Raw genomic sequence first — 15215 nt, 5'->3', positions numbered from 1 at the left:
TCTAATCTATCTAAAATATCAAGTGAAATGTGTTTCAGTTAAGCCACCTTAGAGCACTCCAAAGTGAAGTTCTGTTAGTAGGTCACATTGCAGAGATGAATAACCACTTTACTGATGACCCAAAGAAGTGTATGTTAGGGTCTGGTTACATTAGAGTAAATGAGTAATAGATATATTTTTGGAGAACGTAAACTGTTACCAGTTATTTTAGTAAGCCACATTGCAAAGATAAATAAACAAATTGGTTTTTTTTGTAGGCATTATTAAGAGCAAAATAAAGCTTTGTTAAGGTATTGATAAATAATAGTAAATGATCTTTTATCCTTTAAATGAAGTACAAACCTAGGTACTCATGGGCAACATGGGTGTTTGTAGGTAGTGAATGGTGTGAACCAAATAAAGATTACAGTAGCTATGGAGCTGGAACACTAACTAGTAACCACTGTGCAACTTCATGGAGACTGTTCCCCTATCTAAAGGTAATTCTTTTAAAATTGAGTTTTCCTGCTTTACTACAATAACCTAGTCTATGCTGTCTATTGAATATCCATTTTACTTAACTACAATTTACCTTGCACGTTTGTCAGTCACTTCCTTTAAAATAAAAAAAAGTTTAGCTTTATTTATGTTCTTGGTATCTTCATGTTGCTTGATTACTTAACTGCTTCATTAATGGAATAGGAGTGAGTGGGAGACTTACAACTGCCACAGTGGCTAGTGGTGCAATGCTAGACCATCTAATTTTTAAGCATTTATAAAGTTGTGCACTTCTGCATATACTTATGAAATTACAGAATGCCAAGTAAGGAGATGATGGCCAGTTGATCAAAGTCAGTAAAACTTTAACATTGTCCGTAAATGACTCTGGATACATGCCACCAAAAAGATGCAAAATGTAAGCAAATACAATCAAAAAAGTATAAACAACATGAGTCACATCACACCATGCTACGGGTATCGTTTCCTTGAGCACAGAAGAGCTTGGATCTTTACAATAACCATCTGGAAGTATGGAGTTGGGAACAGCATGAGAAACCTGGGGTCTCATTTATAAAACTTTGTGTAGATTTAAGCATGAATATATGCATACAACAAAAAATTTGAAAATGCGTGAATCATGCTTGTGTTTTTACTGTGCTGTGGTTTCTGATCCTAAGAAGTGACAACAGGCAGGCTGTATAAACTAATGAAAAACAAAAACGTTCTTCAGTGCCGATATAAAGAGAAGCTCTGAGAGACTGCTTTGGAACTACAGACTGGGATATATTGCTTGGGTCACATAGTGAGAACATTGAAGAGGCTGTTGAATGCACAACTGATTACATCAACTTCTGTATGGACATTGTAGTTCCAGTAAGAACAGTATGCTGCTATGCTAACAACAAGCCATGGGTTACAAGTGACATCAAGGGCCTTTTGAACCAGAAGAAAAGGGCTTTTAAAGGTGGTGATCAGCATGAGCTCAAGTGTGTGCAGAAGGAACTCCGAGTCCAGCTCAGGGCGCGAAAGAGCAGTACAGGAGAAAGCTGGAGCAGAAGTTGCAGAACAACAGCATGAAGGAAGTGTGGGATGGGATGAAGATTATCACTGGCTGCAGCTCGAAGCGGGGTGCCGCCATCGAGACAGACGTGGAGAGAGCAAACCAAATGAACAACTTCTTTAATAGGTTTGATCACAGTAACCCACTCTCACCTCGGAGTACTGCATCCTCCAACCATCCTTCTGCTGATACCAGCATAGGTGAGACATCCCCACCCACAATTACAGCAGCCCATGTGAGCAGAGAGCTGAGAAGACTTCGTGCCAGCAAAGCAGCGGGTCCAGATGGTGTATCGCCACGACTGCTGAAGGCCTGTGCATTGGAACTGGGGAGTCCTCTACAGCGCATCTTCAACCTGAGCCTGGAACAGGGAGAGTCCCAAGGCTTTGGAAAACATCTTGTATCACCCCTGTCCCAAAGGTATCACGTCCTAGTGAGCTGAATGACTTCCGGCCTGTTGCTCTGACGTCACATCTGATGAAGACCATGGAGCGGCTGCTGCTTCACCACCTAAGGCCACAGATGTGTCACGCCCTCGACCCTCTGCAGTTCGCATACCAGGAGAAGGTGGGAGCGGAGGATGCCATCATCTATATGCTACACGATCCCTCTCCCACCTGGACAGAGGCAGTGGTGCTGTAAGAATTATGTTTTGGACTTCTCTAGCGCCTTCAACACCATCCAACCTCTGCTCCTTAGAGACAAGCTGACTGAGATGGGAGTAGACTCACACCTGGTGGCATGGATTGTGGACTATCTTACAGACAGACCTCAATATGTGCGTCTTGGGAACTGCAGGTCTGACATTGTGTTCAGCAATACAGGGCGCGAGGGGACTGTACTTTCTCCGGTCCTGTTCAATCTATATACATCAGACTTCCAATATGACTCGGAGTCCTGCCACGTGCAAAAGTTCGCTGATGACACTGCTATTGTGGGCTGCATCAGGTGTGGGCAGGAGGAGGAGTACAGAAAGTTAATCAAAGACTTTGTTAAATGGTGCGACTCAAACCACTTACACCTTAACACCAGCAAGACCAAGGAGCTGGTGGTGGATTTTAGGAGGCCTAGGCCCCTCATGGACCCTGTGATCATCAGAGGTGACTGTGTGCAGAGGGTGCAGACCTTAAATATCTGGGAGTGCAGCTGGATGACAAATTGGACTGGACTGCCAATACTGATGCTCTATGTAAGAAAGGTTAGAGCAGACTATACTTTCTGAGAAGGTTGGCATCCTTCAACATCTGCAGTAAGATGCTGCAGATGTTCTACCAGACGGTTGTGGCGAGTGCCCTCTTCTACGGTGGTGTGCTGGGGTGGCAGCATAAAGATGAAAGACGCCTCACGCCTGGACAAACTTGTTAAGAAGGCAGGCTCTATTGTAGGATTAAAGTTGGACAGTTTAACATCTGTGGCAGAGAGACGGGCACTAAGCAAACTTCTGTCAATCATGAATAATCCAATGCATCCACTGAACAGTGTCATCTCCAGACAGAGGAGTAGCTTCAGTGACAGACTTTTGTCACTGTCCTGCTCCACTGACAGACTAAAGAGATCGTTCCTCTCCCACACTATGTGACTCTTCAATTCCACCCGGGGGAGTAAATGCTAACATTAATTTTATTTTAATTTTTTTCATTTTTTCATTTTTATTACTATTTAATTTAATATTGTTTCTTTGTATCAGTATACTGCTGCTGGATTATGTGAATTTCCCCTTGGGATTAATAAAGTATCTACAGTATCTATCTATCTATCTATCTATCTATCTATCTATCTATCTATCTATCTATCTATCTATCTAAAGCATTTGCCCTAGGGAATTAAAATACAGTCTGTGCATCATGTTCATCAATTTTGAGCTCTAATATGTTTGTCACATCAATGCACATTATTATAATGACTCATTGATATGAATTATTATACTCATGAGTCATCATTAAACTGGTTTGGTTTGACTGCATTTTTCAACTTGATCAAGAGTGTAGTCATTTCCCACTTTTTCCAAAATGTGACCTATGGATGGGTCAGAGTTACCATAAATATATGCAAGTTTTCCTATCAAGTTTACTCTTATAAATCCCGACGTTTGAGTTGAAGGTTGCATACACACATTTTGAGCATATTTTTTGTTTTATGAACATACTGGATAATATTTATAAACTTTAAGTTGAATTGAAAATGTCATTATATGCATTGTCACACACGTGGGCATAGGAGGCAGTCAAGGGGCTTAATAGAGGGTAAGATGCTGAGTCGGGAGTTGATGAAGTGCAGCAATGTCTTTTCTCCCTCTTCTACAGATCATCAGAAGGGACACCCAGTAAAACCAAGATCAAGTTTGGCATAACTGTCCAGGCCATGCCCTCTTACTAACCTCCTTTCCACCAGTTCCCTCATGGACCTGCCTCTTCCTTCCCACCGTTTATAAAAGACAACCACCTTACCTTTCCTTTGGCTCTGCTTGGGACTCAGTCTTTTAAGACTTCTTGGTGATACTGTTTTAATATTTTGCCTCGCAATACACGGGGTGAATCCCCAAACCTTTTTCTGTTTTTGTTTCCTTTCTTACACTATGTAAACTGAAAAGAACACATATACATTTTCTATGGTACTTGCGCCAATAGACTGCTGCTCACAAGTTTTTTTCCTGTACTTGGGAGATTTATTTGTGATGGTGTAAGATTTATACAAAAGCTATACAAAAAAAGAATTAGGGTCAGCTGGCATCACATGTTAAAATTCTGAATTTGACCAGCTGAAGGGTAATGCAGAAAGACTATTGTGAGAAAACAGTTGAAGGGCTGTTTAATTCTGGTTAAATAAAACCATATGTTTATTTCCCTTTATTTCTAATATAACAAATAAAATGGTAAAAACCCGAGTCAGGCTCAAGGTGATGGGTGATAATACCCTTTATAGCGTACTATGAGCATTCTGTTACCATTTAGTGGATAAAATAACATTGTGCTCAAAAAAATCAGATATTTTTATGTGTTTTGATATTTTATTATAACTGTATGTTAACAATCAATATTCATGAGTGGGGTGAAACCTCCAATGAAAACCACAATGCCAAACAAAAAAAGATAAAGTTAGTTTTAAAACTGAAATCAAACCATTGTTGGAAAAAAGCAATAGTCATCAGACGTGAAACTGGGATTTGGTATGACTGAAGTCCTGTGATATTCCTTCGGAATCTAGTTGCATGATGCTGCATAGCAAATAGGCAAAATAATTGTGATCAAGTGCAAAGACAAGTTAGATGTTAGCAGTTGGTGCCGTTTAAATGTGGCAACTGTCAATGTATGTGTCAGAGGGAATGTGGAAGTCTTGCACTGTGTCAGCACTTCTACTGTCTTATTGCAACACTTGGCTGTGTTTTGGTGATTGTTTCAAAAAATATCACACAAAGGACATGTAGTAAATCTGTATCAGTACTGCCATGGACAATTGACATACATTTTCTACTGTATTTATGTTGGCATTTTGGTATTTACATGTTTCTGTTACACATAGCAATATGTTTTTCTTGTTGAAAAAAATGATGTTTTTGGCTCAATTTTCCTAGTGTAAATATAATGCTAAGGAGATTAATCATTGATTACAGCAGTGTCTATAGTACTTGCATATACGGTATATGGCAAGATATCTTTGAAGAGTTAGGAGGCATGGCTGCACTTACACAGAGTGTGCATTTTTAGAGATTGGTTAGACTTTTGTATTCATGATCATGATTGGTTCATAAGCTATTATCAGTTACCAAGAGCCATGCTTACAGACATATGCCAGTAGGCTCATTCCACCCTTGAAAGCTCTTCTACACACTGTTAGAGACGTTCTCTCTGTGCTTGAATTTTTTGAAACAGGGACTCTTTAGAGAGAAAATGCAGACAGGTGGGGGGTACAGAGTATTCTCAGCCGAATCTTGCCTACTTCCTTGACTTTAACCACCATTATCACTGCCTGACAAGCTATATATTTTGATTTTTCAGCAGCTCCAATGCTTAGGATACAAAATAAAATATTAGTTGTTTCCTTTTGCTTCTGCACCCAGAATATCTATTTATTTTTTTTTCTTTATACTCCAAATTGGCAGTTGCTTTCCAGTTTAGGAGTGCTATTCAAAGGTGATTTCTTGCAGTTTTTATGGTATTATTTCTTACTATATCTGTGGACAGTCTCTATGGAGAAATGACACACTTGTTCATGAGGGTTCAGTTTTGTGATTTATAAACTGGACATGCCTGGAAAGGATTTAGAAATTTATTTGGGCTTGCCAGCATTTTGTAAATCATTTATAGAAACTTTTATGTAATAATTTTACAACCACATTCAGGATTAATCAACACACAAACATGTCCCCTTGGCCTTATACATCTGTCCGGTGCTCAGAAGAGTAGGTAGCCACTAGAGGGAGCTCTAGTCTTGTGCTCCAGTGTCTCCAAAGAGGCCTACTTTAAGTGTGGGGTGGGAGTGGGGAAGTACAGTTTTCTGTCTCCAGACACATAACAGGTGTGGAGTTTTCAGGACAGCCAAAGGAAAAACTGAGGAATGAAAGGTTATGTTTTTTTTTTGGATTTGTTCACAGACATAGCAGGAATCGGAACATGAGTGCTTGGATATGAGTATTTGGATGTGGAGAAAGAGGTATGCCAACCCATAAAATAGGCATTTCAGCATGTTTAGAAAAACCCACTGTGGCATCAAGTTTTTGCTTTGCATTATTCCTTTGGCAAATGTACCCCCCACATGTTTACCTATCCATTGTCTTTACATAAAATAGATTCACCTCCATCTTTCACGTACATTGCACCCAGAATAATGCCAATGCATAAAAGTAAGACGGATATTGTCCAATACAATATGGTTGAAAAATAATAAAACATACCATATACTGTAATTTTCATGTTTATTGTTACAATTTTCAAAGGTGAGATTTCTTTAATAGTAACAAATCTTTCCAATACTCTGAAATGCCTTCAACCATTTCAGCACTTGACTGATGCATTTAATATGGGTGTAGGTTTAATACCCTCTCTCAGTAAATCCTTCTACACTTTCTACAAAATTTCAAGCAATTCTTTAACAGTAAATTTCCTGTTGACCAAGACCAAAGTTGTCTACGGTGAGATTTTGAAAGTCATTCCATGACGGAATATAAAAATCTCTTTAGAAAACATATTTAAATTAATTGATGTTAGTGACAGAGGATAAATCTTCCTTACTAAATCTAAATTTGGTATTATAATTTTTCCATAAACATAATCATCTAGTAGAACAACACATCGTAAGATTTCCATTATTAGTAATTAAGACCGTTTTTGACAGCTTTTACCAGTACAAATAAGCAAGTCAAACACATTTGTTTGGCAACTATGGGCACACAACAATGCTTTCATCAAAACATGAAATATAAAAAATACAACATAACAATTGAAATGTCTGTTAATCCTATGACAAGCAAATATGTCTTACCTTTTTAAAAATCTGTTCTGTTAAATCAGAATATTCTTTAAGTGAATAGGAGCCCAGTACATGAAGCAGCTATAAGCACAATGGCCTTAATGTCACTTAAGCATATATGTCATATAAATTCATAATAAAACTTACTGATTTGAAGGAGCAGAACAGATAATACAATGCCCAGGCAATGATGATAATGTAGTAGATATTAAGCCAAAAGGAGAGTACAACAGCTGCCAGGCCGACACCTGAAAGAAATTACAGTCAGATTGTGAATCAGCTGTAACTGTATTAATTTCTTTATGGCATTTATTCCATTATAAAGTCACAAGGACTTGAAAGATGTTCTAGGAACATAAGGTGTAAAGTTCAAAGCTAATCCAGATGGGACACAAAATTCATCATAGGGCATTTTCATGCACACACCCATGCTCACCAACAGCTTGGTGGGAAAAAATGTTTTATTTTTGAAAGAGAAATGTAAACAAAATAAATAGATCATAAAAGTTATGTTTCAGAGGAAACAAATGGTGTGCTTCCCCCTCATTCACATGACTTGCTGCTCTTATTCCATCATTCTATTTGTCATTCAGGAAGTATGTTTCTGCCTGTTCCATTTGCTTCAAGTTCATCAAGCAGCAAAATGTGCCCATGTAAATTTCATATCTGATCATTTCTGTGGTGAACAACACCCTACACCTCAGGATCAAGCTAGTATTTTATTCAGAGGTCCACCTCTAAAGAACATTAAGCGTGCTGTTCAGAACAGACTAGCCAGACATTCTAAATTTTGGCCCTTGAATGAATATTACAAGTCAAGGAGAGGTCATTATAAACATAGTTCATTCAAGTTAGAAGTGGGACCCTCCACACCTCAGCACATACTTCAGAACATTATTATGGAGACTGACTGGAACATGGTGCCAGCAGTAACATATCTCAGTTACTTGAAGTCTGTTCTGGAGATCTGTTAAAGTGTTGTAGTAGTGTAAATGTGCATATTGCAATTACCAAGGCATTATTGACATTGCTGAAACTAGTAAGCCCATGTATCATCTCAGTCTTGAACAAATATAGTATTTCTTGTCTTAGTCATTCACAATTTCAACATTTTGACAGTATCTACTTGGTAAATAGAAAGGAGGATATTCTAATACTTCATGCACAAAGGCTTCCATCCAAGGAGTTTTTGCGAAAAAATATTTAGCGCTTCAAATTTTTTTACCGATATAGCTGATGGAAATGCTAATTATCGATAAAAGGTTGTACATGTTGACATGATATTTTTCCGTTTAACTTTAGCGCATAAATTCCATATCGATACTTCAGATGTCGCAAAAACTACATTGGAAACACTTTTTGTCGGAAAAAAGGGCTTTAATGCAAATAAATGTGTCACATGATACATTTTCATCACGTGCAATCAAAACGAGAATGGCAGAGCGGTTCGCATGGTCTGATGAAGAGACTCGTTATTTCTCGTGATGAGCCAATGCAGTAGCGTATAGGCTGGGTCTCCTGCTACTAAAAGGGGTACCTGAACTCCCTCTACATCAACTGTAGCCTGGGGGTGTCTCTCAGGATGTCTAAATAATACAAAAACCACAAAGGTAATTTACTGTGCCAGTCAAAATATTTAAAAAAACCGTGTGTTTTATCATCTAAACATTTTTTTCTTATTATTAAATGGCAGATGTTTTAGCATATATGAGAAATTCCCTCATTAATATTAACTTTAGTTTTTTTTTTTGATTAAATGTCGATATTTTGTGTTAATTCAAATTTCAGTTTTAATTAAAAACCTTAAGGGAAGCAGGTTACAGTACTAATTCAGTTGTTATCGCACTGAGAAGGGATGTTGAAAGGTAGGCTCACCTGTACAGATTCGATGCTGCAAACACAGCTGCACCATGGGCACTTCCAGGAGTGCCAACACAAATGTCTCGTATCATGCACCTGTCATCAACAAGGGCCTGGAGAACAATAGATGGCCACCCTTTGCGATTAATGTAATCGTGGTAGCCTTCCATCGGGGGAAGAATAGGCACATGCGTGCCATCCAGCGCACCGTAAATCTGTGGCACAAGATGCACCAAGGAATTGCGGTATGCAATTTCATTGGCCTCCGCTACAGTCAGAAGTCTGATATAACGCCGCATTAATTTTTCTTTAATAGCAGTGCACACAGCATATACACATCGATGGACGGTAGTTTTACTAACCCCGAAAGTTTCTCCAACTACTCTATACTCGGCGCAGGTTGCCAGCTTGTAAAGGGCGATGGCAATCCATTTTTTGGTTGGAATCGGTGGCAACCTGCGATGGGCGCAACATCAGGACTGATGAATTCACACAACATCTCAAATGTTGGCCGTGTCATTCTAAAATGTTGCAGCCAGAGATTTTCTGTGAAGTGTCTCTCCACCACCTCCTCCCAGAAGGTCTTATTCTGTCTTCTCTCTCATACCCGTGGGTTTCATCGCACTAGGGTAATTTCTTCGAGCTCTAGGGCTATCAGACAAGCAACTGCTTCATTCTGCTGTCGTCTTCGGATATTATGTACAATTCCAATTACAGTATTTGTGAAACTGAAATAACAGTAAGCTTGCAAATTTCAAAAAACTGTCTGAATAATCTCTCCATTTCTTTGTTTCTTTGTTTAGTGGAGGGGGTGTAACGTGGAAAACAAAAGGTAGATAATTTGCGACATACACAAAATTATGTATGGAAATGGCTCAAGGGCAAATTTTTTTTCGCGATACAACAAAACTTATGCGACAGTTCGTTTTGGGGGGATGACGTCATTACGCACACCATTTTATCGATAAAAAGCCAGCTCGATAGAAACAGGCTGGAGACAGCAAATTTCGCACATTTTTTTACGTATATTCTGTTTGTCGATAACAAAACGTTGCAAAAAACTGGATGGAAACTTGATGGTAAGGACTACATGAGTTCTAGAAGAATCTGACAATATGCTAAGCAATTTAAATATGGAAACACAGACATTGCTCTTCAGTTACCTTTTATCGGTTGCTTGCGCTCTGCCTCTGCTGACAACAGCAAGAAAAAAGTCAGATCATCAGATACTGTAGAATCAATATAACCCTGGACGATCACCCAAAATATAACCGATAAGGATATCTAGGCAGCTGTGTATTACTGTTTATACACAGCTAAAAAGTTCTACCACATGAGTCTCCAAACTTCCAAAAAAGTGGGATTTTGTTGAGAAGAAAACAACTGAAAATTGCACCTGGGCACTGTATGATGGCCATCCTTGTGCCCCGACGACCTAAGGCCATGTGGAAAGAAAATTTCCCCTCGGGGGTTAATAGAGTATATCAAAAAAGGTATACAAATTTGATTTCAAAGTTATGGTTTTCTATTGCATCTTTATTAAATCATTACACTAAAATGGATATCCCCAACCGCCATACTTATTTACTTGAGCTACTGTGCAACAAAAGCTTACTGATGTATATTAGTGGAATGCAGGACCTGCGCTTACATAATGCAGCCCGAGGCAAGGCACATTTTTAATTCTGCAAAGCACATGTCCATTGTTACTAGGCATAAGGTGGTATACTTAATCGGCATATAATGCATATTATGATAAAGGCTCTGTGTTGGGCTGGCGCCCTGCCCAGGGTTTGTTTCCTGCCTTGCGCCCTGTTTTGTCTGGGATAGATAAAGGCTCAATGTAGTGTATCCTCAGAATAATGGACAAAATAATAAATATCAAAATAAGTACATAAATAAATATACAATATGTATTATTTCATAAAAATTGTAAAAATTAGCTTTAAAGCAAACATGCAAAATAGGCATCAAAACAATAAAATGTGTATATTCTTCAATGCTTTTCTTTGACCTACCAATTTTTATTTATTTTTTCGAGTTTTGTGAGGGCGGCACGGTGGCAGCACTGCTGCCTCACAGTTAGGAGACCTGGGTTTGCTTCCCTGGTCCTCCCTGTGTGGAGTTAACATGTTCTCCCCGTGTCTGCATGGGTTTCCTCCCACAGTTCAAAGACATGCAGGTTAGGTGCATTGGTGATCCTAAAATTGTCCTCTGTGTGTGCGAGCCCTGTGGTGGGCTGGCACCCTGCCTGGAGTTTGTTTCCTGCCTTGGGCCCTGAGTTGGCAGGGATTGGCTCCAGCAGACCCCCGTGACCCTGTAGTTAGGATATAGCGGGTTGGATAATGAATGGATGGATGAGTTTTGTGATTGTGAAACTGAATGTGAAGTTAAACTTGTCTGTTTAGCTAATCTTGGATGATTTTTTTAAATAACTTGGAAGTTTCAAACTCTGCCCTGTATTCTACAGACTATTTTAGCTAAACATGCGTGATGCAGATTTAAGAGACATTAAACCAACCTTTTACATGTGACTGACACCTTCATTTAATTCCAGAAATTAACAAATTATTACAAAATGACAAATCAACGCATATACAATACAATGTGTGAAAGTCATCAACACCAGTATAATGTACTGACTTGTCAATACAAATTGTGCAGCATGTTTTGTTTCTTGTTAGCTCCCAGCACAGTGAACTGAGGTGGTGTGAAATGTGTTATGTAAGATATGAAACTCTGAAATGAAAATATGTCTTACAGTTTTTAAAGGTGGCATATCAACAAGACACTGGATGTTTATGTAACTCTTAAGGCTCAACCTTAATTCTAATTTTTTGCATTATTATTTCTTAATGTTAAAAATACTGTTGCTTGAAAATTACCAAAGAGCCACGCTTGCCTCACTCCACATGCCAGCCTAGGTATGAAATGCCCTTTACTGTTCAGTCCCACCTCTCAGACAGGTTGCCATATGACAGTTGTGAGTGTGAGAGTTTATTTTTTACTTTTTACATTTGTCTATTTAAAATACCGGGAATCCGAAACTTTGTAAATGTATTTTTTTCATTTAGTACTGCAATAATACTTATCACTTAATGGAAAGACCTATCCTTCTATATAAAAGTGGTCGGGATTGTCCTTCCGTCCCTGAATGCTACGCAGGCGCGGCGTTTCACACACGACCCGTCCCTTTTGCAATGCACGATGGGATTTGTAGTTTCGTTTTTCCAGGTAAAAGATGATTTTCTACTCCAGACTGTGCGATATCTTCTTCTTCTTTCTTACTATATAAAAGCAGTCGGGATTGTCCTTCCATCAGGTGAGTGGAAAGCGTAGCAGTATTCCGCTTATCACAGACTTACTACTTGCAGCTTGCGGTATGAAGCGAGATGATGTGAGCAGAGTTCTGGTGCTCCCATTGTTCGCTTTTGTGCGCGATGCGCTGGAAAAATAGACAAAATTATGTCTCTGGAAATAATTAATGTTGATGGAGTACAAATGCCTCACTGCGTAGTAAATATCAGGGGGGTTCAAAAGGGCGACCTCAATATAGAAAAAAGTTTAAATTTCATCACAAAAATAACAGAAACTATGAGTATTAAAGTAATATCGCTCAAATGCAATATAACCAAATTAATGAGTTTGTATAAAATATCAAAATGATCTACATATTGAATTGCCTTAAGAAGTGGTCAGCTTAAGCATTGAGCACACAGTAGTATTTAAGCCTGGAATGGGCTGCAGGAAACAGCAGGGCTGTCTTTATGTTTACATGTGTATCTTTAGAATGTGGAAGGAAAACAGGGCCTACTCAGCCACTGGGCCAGTGTGCAAACTCCTTTTAGTTACGTGCCTGAATTCAATTCTAGTGTCTTGTAATTCTAAGGCATCATCATCAAACTATGCATCTCTATAAATTCTTACCTTTGAACATAGGGGCCAGCTTCCAGACCCCCAGGCCACCAACAGAAGTGTATTGTCCTAGAGCTGTCTCAAGTAGGAAGAGTGGAATTCCAGCAAAAATCAGCGTCATGAAATAAGGAATCAAAAATGCACCTAAGAGAGGCAAGAAAATCTGCTTTGGTAAAACAGTAAAAAAGAAAACCACACAGGCATTAATTTCCAAAACTGATTTTTTACAGTTTTTTACAATTGCTAAAGCACAATTTTGACAACAAGGCTCATTGTTGCAAATCATTTAGCACAATTCACAAATCACCTCACCCAAAGAGCAAACACCTCACATATCCTGCAAAATGAAACACTGCAACCAAAACTACATATAGAATGATCATAATGAAACTACTGCACTAAATGGCACACATGTCAGTCATATCACCAGATTTTTGTCTAACCAACTACGCACTGTTGGGCAAAATGAAAAGCACTCTCATCTTTAGTATGCTCTGCCACAATACTAAAATAGTCCAAATTGTAGAAAATTAGAGTGTTCACATGCACAGAAATATTTGCAGATACACACACATGCATTTATTTTTTATTTTATGCACAGCAGATATACTATATTTACCTTGGAGCGAACAAAAATATGCTCAGAAAAAACAGTAAACTGAAAAAGAAAATGTGCAGACGAAATATATAGAAAAAAAAGAGGCAAGAAAAATAATTAGGCAGCATCTTGCCTCTCAGCTGGGTCTGGCCACAATGCCTCGTCCACATCACAGGCAATATCTTCCCTTGCCAGACATCGAGGGAAGAAGCGCCTTGAGTGCCATATCCATACCTGAATCGCACCCACATCAAATTCATCACATGCCTCTTCCATAGCCTGCACAAGAGGCATGCGCACATAGGGCTGCCGGTCGTATACCTTCCACCGCCATGCCGAAAAGAACTCTTCTATGGGGTTCAGAAATGGTGAGAATGGTTGGAGGTATTGCACGAGAAACAGTGGGTGGTCAGCAAACCAATTTTGGACTGGGGCTGCATGATGAAAGCTCACGTTGTCCCATACTACAACATACCGGGTTCTTGCATGGTCTGCATCATTCATACGCTCTGGTGGAATGAGAATGTTATGGTGTCTGTCCAGAAATGTTAGAATATGGCCTGTGTTGTATGGTCCAAGGTTGGCATGACGGTGGAGGACACCATGCATATTGGCGATGGCAGCGCACATTGTGATGTTCCCACCATGTTGGCCAGGAACATCTTGTATAATGGCTTTGTGGCCAAAGACGTTTCTTCCCCTTCTTCTGGTCTTTGCTAGGTTGAACAAGCCTCATCTATGAAGATGAACTCATGTGGGATTGCATGAGCATCCATTTCCAGTACTACCTGAAAACAACAAACTAAAATCAGTCAATATGGTGTTATCCAGTACACTGGGAAACAATGTTGCGTGTAATGTGCTGCAGTCAATATTGTACTTACATCCACATATACTCGTCTGAGCTCTTTGTTTCTTTGAGAGTTTCTCTCAAAAGGCACCTTATACAATTGTTTCAGGCTGATTTGGTTTCGCTTGAGAATGAGAGACAATGTGGGCAGACTGACTCATTGAATGTAGGTGAATATGGTGTTTTCTTGGATGTTGTTGCCTTGAATTTCTCTTAATCTGATTTCACTATTCTCCAAGACCAAGTTTACAATGGCAGCTTCCTGTACCCCTGTGAACATTTCGCCGCTTCCTCCACCATGGTTGCGTCTCTTAGTCCTTTACAAAAACAAAAAACAAAAATATAGGGCTTGGACAATGCAGCCTAAAGATTCCCCCACAGTAGAGTAAATTGGACAGGAAACTTGTACAGTTAGTGTATGACAAAGTACACAGGTGTCACCCAACTGATACACTATGACATGGGGTGTACTACACAGTGTGAAAGACATTTTGGTTGCATACCTGTGCTCCAGTCTAAATGTCCGGATGACAGAGGCAACAGTAAAACGGCTCAAGTTGGGCTGCACTCTACGTCCAGCCCCTTGCATTCAGCCCATGGTTGATGGCATGATCAACTAAGGTTGCTCTGATTTCATTTGACAGTTGCTGTCTTCTGCGCCCATAACCTCTTATACCAGCTCTACCCCTACCTCTCACTCTTCCTCCCCCTCTCATCCTCACCCTCCCTCTTCCTCTTCCTCTCTCTGCAATGTCTTCCATTGTTTTTGAAAAAAAGTTGCTCACCTGTGGTCTTTTTATAGTGCTTACTTCCTGATTGAAGTGGTAACAATTAACCATTGAGGTGTTTGGCCAGGTGGCACATATATTGGCCAACTAGCTTATGTTCTGTCCTTTTGAATGGCAGTGTGTTGTAATGGCAAACATGTGATCTTATGTCAGATTGTTGTGTATTATGCAGAGAACCATGTTCAGTGCATTTAGAAA

The 15215-nt window shown here is 39.3% G+C and overlaps 1 protein-coding gene across 1 annotated transcript in view; it reads right to left on the bottom strand.

Moving 5' to 3' along the window:
• The window catches only part of LOC120538592 (sodium- and chloride-dependent GABA transporter 1-like), a 77002-nt gene that overhangs the window by 43410 nt on the left and 18377 nt on the right, over positions 1–15215 (bottom strand). The window contains exons 2-3 of the mRNA XM_039767981.1: positions 12794–12925; positions 7154–7254 (exon numbers count right to left, since the gene is read on the bottom strand). Coding sequence (XP_039623915.1) covers positions 7154–7254; positions 12794–12925 — 233 coding nt within the window. The remainder of the gene's footprint in view (positions 1–7153; positions 7255–12793; positions 12926–15215) is intronic.

The sequence above is a fragment of the Polypterus senegalus genome, chromosome 11, assembly GCF_016835505.1.
Source record: "Polypterus senegalus isolate Bchr_013 chromosome 11, ASM1683550v1, whole genome shotgun sequence".
NCBI classification, from domain to species: domain Eukaryota; kingdom Metazoa; phylum Chordata; class Cladistia; order Polypteriformes; family Polypteridae; genus Polypterus; species Polypterus senegalus.
This window is presented reverse-complemented; position numbering and strand designations above follow the sequence as displayed.